This window comes from Pseudophryne corroboree, chromosome 6, assembly GCF_028390025.1.
Source record: "Pseudophryne corroboree isolate aPseCor3 chromosome 6, aPseCor3.hap2, whole genome shotgun sequence".
NCBI classification, from domain to species: Eukaryota; Metazoa; Chordata; class Amphibia; order Anura; family Myobatrachidae; genus Pseudophryne; species Pseudophryne corroboree.
The window spans coordinates 512,491,805-512,505,394 of NC_086449.1; the positions used below are offsets into that span (position 1 = coordinate 512,491,805).

A 13,590-nucleotide genomic window follows, 5' to 3' on the forward strand; every position below is an offset into this window, starting at 1 on the left:
ACTTAACTATTGAGCCAGCTCATAGCTGGTGCAAAATCAATCCTTTTGCAGAACATAAATGCCTGGGTGCTGACTCATAAGATATGGAATACTTCTATCTGATTTGAGTACATTTGCTCAGCCAGATTAAATCTCATATTTGCACTGCTATTTTGTACAGTGGCTACTATTCCAGATACTGAGGAAACAAAGAGAAAAAAATAGTTGATTGGGAAGAGAGAGATACTGTAAGTGACAAGACAGGAAAACAGAGACACAGAGACTTGGGGAAAAGGGAAACCAACAGGGACAGGTGCGGAGAAAGTGTAAAATAATGACAAAACCAGCCACAAGAAAATTATATACATGTGTTGTGCATATATACTCATACTGTATATATCATAACACAGGACAGAGTAATAGAAAGGGGGATGGGAGAGAGACAGAGTATGGATGGTGGGCCAAGAGAGTGGGGAAGAGAGAAAGCGGGCAATTGATAGAGAACAGGGAAGTGAGAAGAGCAATTGGGGAAAATACACTGATAGATAGATAGATAGATAGATAGATAGATAGATAGATAGATAGATAGATAGATAGACAGAGTAGACACTGTGTCTATATTAAACTTTTGATAACATTCTCAGAGGATAAATGGTAATCTTCACTATTGCATTTTTTCAAAATAATATATTTCATAGAAGTCAATTCTACAAGAAAATACATCTTTATACATTTTTATTTATACAGACATTAAAATATATAATTTGTGCTCATTTTACTTAAAAATAATGAAAAATCAACAATAAATATTTCAGTACAAATGAATACAAATATAACAATACTATGCAAAGAAGTACTTACTATTACACCACTCCGAGTGATGGTCTCACGGTAGGTGAAGTTGCACACTGCCCATGCAAGATAATATGTAGACATTAAAGGCGTTTGTGAAAAATGATCAGTAACCCATCCGCCTTCTTCAAAAACTGAGGTCTCCACTGGCATATTAGACAAGGACATATAGGATGTTTGATGCTTGATACTTATTTTGAAAGTTGCTTTGTAAATAGGTTCATCAAAGCAAGGGAAAGCTTTTCTGGCATGGATTGGAGAAAACTGAGTAACTGCAATTGACCTATGAAATGAGATAAAAAGGAAAAAAAATGAAAATTTAAATAATAATAACAACATACTTATATGACAGTGTTTCAGAAAATAAGTTGATAATAAAAGATACAAATATTGCAAGTCTTTTTTTTTCTTTTTTATATACTGTATACAGAAAACAAGAACAAAGAAAACCTTCTAAGACACCTAAAATCAGTTAAACTCAGCTGTACCAGGAATTTGTAAAATCGCCTTAAAAAGTGCTACCAAGAACAAAATATGGAACAGCACTTGAAATTGTAAAATATAACTGTGAATTGTTACAATTAAAAGCATTTTATTTTATTTATACTGTAGTGGACACTTTGAAAGCTAAAACCAATCTGATGTATTGGTTACAGAACGGCTGATATGAAAAAATCATATAAATTCATGACAAAATCATCAAATCTACTGGTGTGACTATTAATTATATAAATACCCAATGTTGGTATAATGATTGGTATCAGTATGGAATTCCGGTTGCGGGATGCTGGATGTCAGTATACCGACATACAGTAGGAATCCACCAGAATGCTGGCAGCGGGCCAAGCTCATCGAGGCCCTTGCTGGCTCGCTGCATTCGCCACAGGTTATATTCTCCTTCTATGGGTGTTGTGGACATCCACAGAGGGAGAATCACCTACCTCGCTGGTATTCCAGCGGCAGGCTTGTATCCCTGGCGTCGGAATTGTGATCGCTGGGATATATCGATGGGTGGTATGTTAACTGCATACCTAATGATTTATCTTAACACAATCTAGTATCAGTATCATGATTAAACAGTTTTCATCTAAGGACCCAATGAGAGATAGTATCATTAGCAGAAAAAACAGGATGGGTTTAACCGCATACGATCACTCCTTGCCCTATTACCCTTCAAGGTAAGTGGGAATGCTTAAAATTGCATAAGGAGATAGAGTTACAGATAAATAACCAAATTCCTTTAATTTAATGGCTGATACCACATCAGCAAAGTCAATGATACAAGGATTGGTGTTGCTCCCCAGAGTCAGAAAAACATGTTTTGTGTAAAAAGAAAAGAAGACTCTATACTGGGGGCACTCTTAGTTACAATAGGAATAGAGGTCCAGAACCATGTCAATATTGATCTATCTAAAATCCACTATTTATTAGATATGCAATAAAATTCAAGTGACAAAAAAACACAGACACATATACATATAAAACAAAGAATTCTTTCTTGACAGCGTATAAAATGCCGTATTGAATTTCAATGATTCTTAAATCTAAACCAATAGGTGTTGATTATTAGTAAAGGGATTGTATGGACCCAAATTTTTATTATTATTTAAACTACAATAGTCCTAATGGATAAGTTCAATGCATGTACTTAGAAAGGACACTCCTATATTGAGTGATGATCGTTGATACAACAATTTTTGCCAGGAATGGAAACTGATTAGAAACTGCATCCAAAAACACTGGCATATCCTCTTATCTGATGAGGATCTGTCAAAACAAATTGATACCACTGTTGGTGTAGAGCACCTAACCTTCGTGATCATCTGGTAAGGAGTCATTATACACGCACAATACCAAAACCCCCTTCTTTGACTGGGTCTTTCCAATGAGGTTCCTGCAAAGCCTGTCAATACATGCTGAGCAGAAAAGAAGTTATTGACAGGTATGGTAATGTCAATAAAATCAAGGACTACATCAATCACAGGTGTTGTTTACTGCATTCGGTGTGAATGTAACACTAGTTATGTTGGAATGATGAACAGGATGATGAAGCAACGTATCCTTGAACATGTGGGTACTCTCAGGAATGCCGCCACAGACATCAGTCGAGGAAGACAGCTCACCACATCGCCAGACACTTTCATTTTAGATTTAAGAATCATTGAAATTCAATACGGCATTCTACACGCTGTCCAGAAAGAATTCTTTTGTTTTATATTTATATGTGTCTGTGTTTATTTGGCACTTGAATTTTAGTGCATATCTAATAAATAGTGGATTTTAGATAGATCAATATTGACATGGTTCTGGACCTCTATTCCTATTGTAACTAAGAGTGCCCCCAGTATAGAGTCTTCTTTTCTCTTTACACAAAACAGATAATATCATTAGCAAGGATACGTGTCCAGTTCATGTGAAAGCCCTTTTTCAATACAATAGGTCAGGTAGTGCAAATGCCCACACATTCAGCAGAGCCAGAGAGCAGTGCCAAAGAGCTGTAGCAAAAAATAAAAAAAAACAACTATCCAACTACTGTTACAAAATTGTAGCCTGTTTCGGTGTACTGTATAACATCTCTAATACAGGAATACTTCACCTTAACCTCATATAGTGTGATTGTGCCTTGTTGCCTGCAGCTGCGAGAAAAATCTAATGATTCATACACAGTAAAAAATACACATGATAGAAGCTAGAAATTGGTAGTCATACTGCGGAAAAAATACAAGACCATCAAGCAAAGAGCAATCATGTGATCTACAACTAATTCATCTTTTTTATATTCAGTGGTAAACAAAGTCCTTTAATCAGAGTTACTTTTGATAATTATGGTTTGCAAATCTATGTCAACAAGCAATACAAAATACTATAAACAAACACATTTGGGGAAAATAGTCTATTTTTTAAATAGAAATGGTATCTTACAGACTGATCTTTATCACAGCTAAAAGCCACTTACTAACGTAAGTGACAATATATAATTGTATCCATTCCACCAAATCACATGATAATAATAATTTTGGTTGGACATCCCCAAATAAATTTGTGCAAATCTCGATTAACTTTAGTGAGATGGCTACATTAATGCACCGCTTTTGATATGTATATATATAGTTCTCAAAATCAGGCTCAATTACAGATAAATGTTAATGTCCTTAATTATTAGTCTCAAATTTATTAGGCAGGGTGTTTTTATGCTGCATTATGTACTGTTATGGCCAACACATCAGAATAGTTTAGGCTTCAAAGTGAAAATATTAAATATGTTGTTTTATAACATTTTTGTTGCTATTAATAAAAAATAATTGCTTTTGATTATTACTAACAATTCAGAGTTAGTCATTTACTTATATTGTTTAATCATTTTACTTTATTTGTATATTCATTTAATGGCATATTTTGCAAGTTCATAAATTTATCTAGAATTGCTGTTCTACTGTATGTTTTCTGGTGACCCCTGAGTGCATCAAATGTTTAACTCCATCTGTATTGTTCATTATGCTGCTTCCTTTATTTAAGTTAGCATGGCATATTTATCTAAAAGTAAAGTGCACCATCTGTAAAATATTGTAAAAATAAAAAGTGCACCATCTGTATAAGAATGCTAATGTGTACATAAATAATGTATATTACTATTTACATATGCAAAATGGCAGCTGGATTTACCATACACAGGAGTGGTGCAAGGTCTCTCTGTACCCTAGACAAAGCTTTAGCCTAGCACCCCCTATCCTGCAATCCCCACCACCACCACCTGGACTGAGGTGAATTGCATCATTATACATATACAGAAAAAAGGGACAACACTCAAGGACTTTTAAAGTGGAAAAGTATATTGTAAACAAAGTCACAAAATGTTGTTACTTTGGGCCTAATTCAGGTTGAATTGCAATCCTCATTCTGCTAAAAATCACATGTGAAGAGCCGCCCAGAAAGGTAAAATATGCCTATTGATGCAATCCCAAAATTGCGTATGCAATCGCAGAATCAAGTACAATTGACAATTGCGGTTGACCCTGGGCTACTCAGAATAATGAGGATGCAGTTGCAATGGAGCAATGTTTCTAGTCGTAATCCATTGCAATTTACGTCAGATACATGCCCTGAAAACAGACCTGATCCGCCTGCGTTTTTCCAACCACTACCCAGAAACGCCATGTTAACACTCACAGTCACTACCTGTCAATCAAATTGCAATCACAATTCATGATTTGTAATTCCGATTTGCGATTTTGCAATTTTGCAACTGATGCTTAATAAGGTCCTTTGTTCACAATATATTTTCACTTTCAGATCCTTACGTGATGACCACTCTTTCTGCCTATGTAGCATCTGCATATGGGGTCTGGTGGGGATATTTAATTTTCTGTGTATACGTACATATATACACATATACATACATTTGTATGTTCCTTATTGTGTTCCATCTATAAGTTAATTACTGCCCCCCCATATGTACTGTATTGTGCCCCAGTGCCTGTGTTTTTCCGATAATACTGTTTGCATGTGCAAACCACCCATCAGACTGTAAGATCTGTACTTTCTGTCTTTCTGCAGAAACCCCTATGGGTTACTTACCTAAAAGTTGTTTCCTTGTTTTCCCTCATAATTGTCATGGTCCCTCTTGCAGGCGGTGGCAGCATTATAGCGACGCTGCTGGGTGCAGAACTGTAGTCAGGTGCTGCTTGCTGCTGGAGAGCTAGGATCCAGGGGCCTGGAGGAGGGGAGAGCCAGGATCCAGGGGCTTGGAAGAGGTGCAACAAAGCTATGAGGAGCGGCCGTGGGGGTGCCCCTCGGTAGTCATATTTACATCTGCCTCCTACGTGCCTTAACATGATTTGATGTTGCACATGTCAGCATGGAGGAAGCCCTGAGATACTATGTGGTACAGCCTGATAGACCCACAGCAGCAGCCAAGTGTAGAAGGAGGAGGCCGCACACAGAGACATCCTTCATTTTTTTGATAGATAAATTCAGTGGTGCCCTTCAGGGGCCGGTGCCCCTAGGCAGCTACCTAAATCTGCCCAACGGTAGAGCCGGCCCTGACCATACACATTGTTTGCTCAAGTGTGTCTAGATTTTCACCAGGGTACATAGTTTTGAAGAGAAAGATGGCTGTAATAACATATATTAATGACTGGGGTTCTCATGTATGTTCCATGTGATCTTTTTAGATGTATGCACATAAAAATGAAAAAGCTCTGGCATAGTGCTAGGAGTTTATGCTATTACCTGCTCCGGTACATCTTTATGAATATATCACATGAAAAATGGTGCTGCTTGCAAATAGTAGGGGGAGATCCACTGCAGGATACAACTCTGAGTACACGGATTGTGTATGATGCCCCACACATTAATGTCCCTTGCACCTTAATATGCCCCACACAAAAATGCCCTTGCACCTTAGTATGCTCCACACAGTAATGCCCCTTACAACTTAATATGCTCCACACAGTAATGTCCCTTACACATTATTATGCCCCACAGAGTAATGCCCCTTACAAATAATTATGCCCTTTACACTAATGCCCCTTTCAACATAGTATGGTCCACACAGTAATGCCCTTGCACCTTAATATGCCCAACATAATAATGCCCCTTGCAACTTAGTATGCTCCACACAGTAATGCCCCTTATACCTTAAAATGCCCCACACAGTAATGCACCTTACACCATATTATGCCCCACAGAGTAATGCCACTAACACAATATTATGACCCATACAGTAATGTCCCTTACAACATATGCCCCACACAATAATGTCAAGGCAGCACCAACCTTTCAACTTTCTAAACAATGGATGTAAGTAACTCAAGTAGCCTCTGGTGCTCATACTGGGTTATTCCAGTGCAAAAGTAGTGCAAACATACTACAAAAAAACATACCATTTATTTATGTCATCACATGCAATATATTTCAGAAATACCTGTACGCAGTATAAAACATTTCCAAATAAAACTTCACAATAAATAAAAGGTAATCAACAAAATAATAAAACAAATCAATCTGTACCATTTATGCCTGCTCATTCTTTAGTTAAACATGTCCATAATGCAGCCAGCAGATGGTGTATTTAAATTGCATGCATTCTTATATATTTAGGATTCACATCTTAAAATAAAGTTCCTCACATAGAAACAGCTTAAACTTGCATCTTAAATTCCAGTTCCTTATATAGGGTATGTATAGGTATTTTGCCAGATATTCACTTATAGATAGATTCACTTGTAGATAAATACTGGGAAATATATTGTTCATTAACTGTATCCTAATTGGTACAATGGGGGTAATTCCAAGTTGATCGCAGCAGGAATTCTGTTAGCAATTGGGCAAAACCATGTGCACTGCATGGGAGGCAGATATAACATGTGCAGAGAGAGATAGATTTGGGTGTGGTGTGTTCAATCTGCAATCTAATTTGCAGTGTAAAAATAAAGCAGCAAGTATTTACCCTGCACAGAAATAAAATAACCCACCCAAATCTAACTCTCTCTGCAAATGTTATATCTGCCCCCCCCTCCCCTGCAGTGCACATGGTTTGCCCAACTGCAAAAAAATTTCCTGCTGCGATCAACTTGGAATTACCCCCAATGTCTCTTTGTATAAGCCAGTATTTTGTTAAAAAATGTCTATGTATAAAATACCTTAGCATCACTGCTCCTCCACTTTCCCCTGCAGCTCCAGTCTATATTCTTCCAGCTCAGTGAGCCCCGTACAGCTCCTGTGCTTATGGTAGATGCTAAATCCAAATAGTATAAAGAAACCCTGTTGATGTCACAACCATTTGACCCACTTCCTCATCAGGTGGAGACTTCAGTGCACTGGTTAAGGACAGGGTTAGGCACGGGAGGGGGGGGGGGGTCTGCAGGAGAGGAGGCTAAAGTTAGGGGGAGGTTAGGATTAGGCTGCAGGAGAGGAGGTTAAGATTAGGTGGAAGTTTAGGGTGATGCTGGGAGTGGAGGCTAGGGTTAGGGCTAGGGTTAGTGGTGGGAGGGTTAGGGTTAGGCTTCAGGAAGGAGGTTAAGCTTGGAGGGAGGTTAGGGTGAAGCTGTCTGAGGGGAGTTTAGGATATGGTGGGAGATTATGGTAAGGCTACAGGAAGAGAGGTTAGGTGAGGCCAGGGTAAGACTGTGGGATGGGAGGTTAGGAGGGAGGGTATGGTAAGGCTGTGGGAGGGGAGGTAAGGGCTAGGGGACTTTTAGGTAATGCTGCAGGAGATGGGAGGTTAGGGTCAGGGGGAGATAAAGTTAGGGCTGCTGTAGGGGAGGTAAGGGGAGGTTATGGTAAGGCTGCAGGAGGATATATTAGGATTAGGGGGGAGGTTATGGTAAGGCTGTGGGAGGAGAGGCTAGGGTTATGGACTGGGGGGAGTGTTCAGGTTAGATTTGACCAAAGTCCTTTACCCCTCTTGGATTTAGACCATGTGCTTACTACTGTCTGTCTTCTCCTCCTCATCACCAGCCTGTAATGAGCACCAGCAACTTTGTGGACCTGTGAACAGAGGAAAACGCAGGTGTTGCAATCGAGGATGCCCCCACATTATTCATTTGCTGCCCTCTGAGGTGGCAGATATTTTGGAAGGGACATTTCAACAGTATCTGTGGACATCAAGACAGGCTCATCTAGCCATCGGCTCTTCTGGCATTTGCCAGAAGGACCAGATGCGCAGTCCAGCCCTGGCTCTATTCATTAAACAAGTGTCACAATTGGGTACATCATAGATCCGTTCATATCTGCTTTCCTTTAGAGACCTATTTAATTAACTTTTTTAAAACAACCACCATATAAAACCACAAAACGTTATCTAAAATAAAGTGCCTCCATCGCAGTTGTCCCTAATTTAATATAGCAATCTCAGATTTAAGTGATTTTTATCCCGGTTTTTCAATATTTACCAATTGCTCAGAATAATTTATTTCTGCATACCTGATTCAATTTTCACTAGCTATTATAATTTTCTTGATGGTAGGCCTATATATTAAAACTTCCTGAACTGTACTATTTAAAGTGCAAAAAATGACTAAAAAGTTCATAAGACATGTTTTAGTGGGAATTCTTGTACTGCAAAAAAAAAAAAGTTGTTTACATGCAAATTCTCCATGTAAATGTTTTAAAATTTTTGTAAATATGTTTCTGTACTGTTTAAAATGATGCAAAACATGAAAAAAAGAAAATATATCATGGCAATAAAAAAATATCAGTTATCTGCATTCAGTGTTACTCATGGTATGTCACACTAATTAATCTGAAGCCATGTTTAGCTTTCCTGGAAATGTCATGCCATATGTTCACTAAAAGTGCAGTAAATTACTTTCATCCTCAGTATAACATAATTAAAAGTCTGCTGTCAGCGACATTACAAAACATCATATACTGTTGTCTATTCATGTTTACTGTAAGCTGCTATAATTCCTCTGTTTTACTGTTATGGAAAAAGAAATTGGCCACAGCTAATATTATTTGATGCATTTTTAATTTGAAACTTTTGATCATTTATAATTATTTTACTCAGCTATATATGAAGACATCTAATTAAAAATACATGCTTAACCCTGTGAATATTTTCTCTTTGTTTCTGAAAAGAGATTACAAAAAATGTACAAAGTTATTTATAATAAACTTTAAAGGGAAAATATACTATGTTTGAAAGTAAGGTTTATCACTTTATAGTTTTGTGATTGTTCAGTAAAACAAATAAATGTCAGGCGCCATCTAGTGGCAGCCATTAGAAAAAACAACTTGAATTCCCCCCTTAGAAGATAAGCAGCATTAGCCTTTTATTATATAGGATTATTATTTATGTGCAGCTTTACTGTATGTCGCTTTGTTAGCACATCAATAGGAAGTAACATTTGGCTTTTCCTGATTGGAAGAGATGGGAACAAAAATATTCCTGAATCAGTAACAAAATGCAAAAAAGAAACAAATTATTTTAATAAACTTCAAGGGGTGGGGATTTTGTTGACTTTTTTATGGGAGTGTTTTTAGGAGAGAAAAAAAGAAAAAGGTATACATTTAGGAAGAGTGAAATAAGACATAAGATTTACTAAGTCTTGGATGAAGATAAAGTGGATGGAGATAAAGTACCAGCCAATCATCTCCTAACTGCCATGTTAAAGGCTGTGTTTTAAAAATTACAGGAGCTGATTGGTTGGTAATTTATCTCCATCCACTTTATCTCCATCCAAGGCTTTGTAGATAGACCCCAAGGAACACAACTTAGATGAAATATTGTTTTCTTATACATTTATTTCCATCCAGGTAATACATTTCCATCAAATAATTTATAACATTGCAACTTTATTTGGGATTCAAAACAATATGTAAACCTATAAAGCTGAGAAATGACACAGGCTATGCAATCACTGTCTGGTGACAGTATCCCATATCCAAATATTCCTAAATGCGGAATATTCCGAAATACAGATTTTTTTGCATGGGACTGAGATTGTTTTGTGATGTCTCAATGTATACAAACTTTATTTAATAAACAAAGTTATTAACCACTTAACTGACGATTTTTCACTTAAAAAAGTTCATAACATTGTTTTTTAAAAAATGTTTCATTTAATATAGTTCAAAAATATTCTCTGAGAACCGAACCCCCCATGAACTTCATGTCCTAAACCCAGATCCAAGTCCAGCTCAGGTGATACTGCCGTATTTGTCCAGTGGTACTGCTGTATAAATTCAGTGGAACTGGCATATAAATCCAGTCCAGTGGTACTGCCATATAAGTCCAGTGATACTGCCATATAAGTTCAGTGGTACTGTCATATAAGTCCAGTGGTACTGCCATATAAGTCCAGTGGAACTGCCGTATAAGTCCTGTGTTACTGCCGTATAAATCCAGTCCAGTGATACTGCGATATAAGTCCAGAGATACTGCCATATAAGTCCAGTGATACTGCCGTATAAGTCCAGTGGAACTACTGTATAAATCCAGTCCAGTGGTACTGCCATATAAGTCCAGTGGTACTGCCGTATAAGTCCAGTAGTACAGCTGTATAATTCCAGTGATACTGCCATATATGTCCAGTGGTACTGCTGTATAAGTCAAGTGATACTGCCGTATATGTCCAGTGGTACTGCCATAATTCCAGTGGTACTGCCGTATAAATCCAGTGGTACTGCCGTATAAGTCCAGTGGTACTATCGTATAAATCCAGTCCAGTGGTACTGCGATATAAGTCTAGTGGTACTGCCGCATTAGTCCAGTGGTACTGCCGTATAAGTCCACTGGTACTGTTGAATAAATCCAGTACAGTGATACTGCCGTATAAGTCCAGTGATACTGCCACATAAGTCCAGTGATACTGCCATATAAGTCCAGTGGTACTGTCATATAAGTCCAGTGGTACTGTCGTACAAGTCCAGTGGAACTGCCATATAAGTCCAGTCCAGTGGTACTGCCATATAATTCCACCGATACTGCCGTAAATGTCCAGTGGTACTGCCGTATAAATCCAGTGGTACTGCTGTATAAATCCAGTGGTACTGCCATATAAATCCAGTCCAGTGGCACTGCCAGATATGTCCAGTGATACTGCCATATAAGTCCAGTGGTCTTGCTGTATAAGTCCAGTGATACTGCCATATATGCCCGGTGGTACTGCTGTATAAGTCGAGTGGTACTGCCGTTTAAATCCAGTACAGTTAAACTGCCGTATATGTCAAGTAATACTGCCATATAAGTTTAGTGGTACTGCCACGTAAGTCCAGTGGTACTGTTGAATAAATCCAGTACAGTGATACTGCCGTATAAGTCCAGTGATACTGCCACATAAGTCCAGTGATACTGCTTTATAAGTCCAGTGGTACTGCCATATAAGTCCAGTGGTACTGTCGTACAAGTCCAGTGGTACTGTCGTACAAGTCCAGTGGTACTGCCATATAATACCAGTGGTACTGTTGAATAAATCCAGTACAGTGATACTGCCACATAAGTCCAGTGGTACTGCCATATAAGTCCAGTGGTACTGTTGTACAAGTCCAGTGGAACTGCCATATAAGTCCAGTCCAGTGGTACTGCCGTATATGTCCAGTGATACTGCCGTATATGTCCAGTGATACTGCCATATAAGTACAGTGGTAATGCTGTATAAGTCCAGTGGTACTGCCGTATAAGTCCAGTGGTACTGCCGTATAATTCCAGTGATACTGTCATATATATCCAATGGTACTGCCGTATAAGTCCACTGATACTGCCGTACATATCCAGTGGTACTGCCATATAATTCCAGTGATACTGCCATATATGTCCAGTAGTACTGCAGTATAAATCCAGTCCAGTGGTACTGCTGTATAAGTCCAGTGGTACTGCCGTATAAGTCCAGAGGTACTGCCGTATAATTCCAGTGATACTGCCATATATGTCCAGTGGTACTGCCGTATAAGTCCAGTGATACTGCCGTATATGTCCAGTGGTACTGCCGTATAAATCCAGTGGTACTGATGTATAAATCCAGTCCAGTGGTACTGCCGTATATGTCCAGGGGATACTGCCATATGGTACTGCCGTATAAGTCCAGTAATACTGGCGTATATGTCCAGTGGTACTGCCGTTTAAGGCTAGTGGTACTGCCGTATAAATCCAGTCCAGTGGTACTACCATATAAGTCCAGTGGTACTGCCAAATAAGTCCAGTGATACTGCCGTATAAGTCCAGTGCTACTGTCGTACAAGTCTAGTGGAACTGCCGTATAAGTCCAGTCCAGTGGTACTGCCGTATATGTCCAGTGATACTGCCGTATATGTCCTGTGATACTGCCGTATAATTCCAGTGATACTGTCGTATATATCCAATGGTACTGCCGTATAAGTCCACTGATACTGCCGTATATGTCCAGTGGTACTGCCATATAATTCCAGTGATACTGCCGTATATGTCCAGCAGTACTGCTGTATAAATCCAGTCCAGTGGTACTGCTGTATAAGTCCAGTGGTACTGCCGTATAATTCCAGTGATACTGCCATATATGTCCAGTGGTACTGCCGTATAAGTCCAGCGATACTGCCGTATAAGTCCAGTGATACTGCCGTATAAATCCAGTGGTACTGATGTATAAATCCAGTCCAGTGGTACTGCCGTATATGTCCAATGATACTGCCATATAAGTCCAGTGGTACTGCCATATAAGTCCAGTGATACTGCCGTATATGTCCAGTGGTACTGCCATCAAAGGCTAGTGGTACTGCCGTATAAATCCAGTCCAGTGGTACTACCATATAAGTCCAGTGGTACTGCCATATAAGTCCAGTGATACTGCCGTATATGTCCAGTGGTACTGCCATTTAAGGCTAGTGGTACAGCCGTATAAATCCAGTCCAGTGGTACTACCATATAAGTCCAGTGGTACTGCCATATAAGTCCAGTGATACTGCCGTATTTGTCCAGTGATACTGCCGTATAAGTCCAGTGGTGCTACCGTATAAATCCAGTCCAGTGGTACTGCCGTATAATTCCAGTGATACTGCTGTATATGTCAATTGGTTACATAGTTACATAGTTGGTGAGGTTGAAAAAAGACAAGATGTCCATCGAGTTCAACCTGTATTTTAAATTCTAAAACACTTAGATGCTGTAGCCCTGGATATTTCTATTCTGTTGTATAAGTCCAGTGATGCTTCTGTATATGTCAAGTGGTAATGCCGTATAAGTCCAGTGATACTGCAGTATATGTCCAGTGGTACTACCATATAAGTCCAGTGATACTGCCGTATAAGTCCAGTGATACTGCCGTATATGTCCAGTGGTACTGC

The 13,590-nt window shown here is 38.8% G+C and overlaps 1 protein-coding gene across 1 annotated transcript in view; it reads right to left on the reverse strand.

Annotated features, from left to right (window-relative positions):
- TRHDE (thyrotropin releasing hormone degrading enzyme) overlaps positions 1 to 13,590 on the reverse strand; it is a 992,175-nt gene that overhangs the window by 833,389 nt on the left and 145,196 nt on the right. The window contains exon 2 of the mRNA XM_063927453.1: positions 841 to 1,114. Coding sequence (XP_063783523.1) covers positions 841 to 1,114 — 274 coding nt within the window. The remainder of the gene's footprint in view (positions 1 to 840; positions 1,115 to 13,590) is intronic.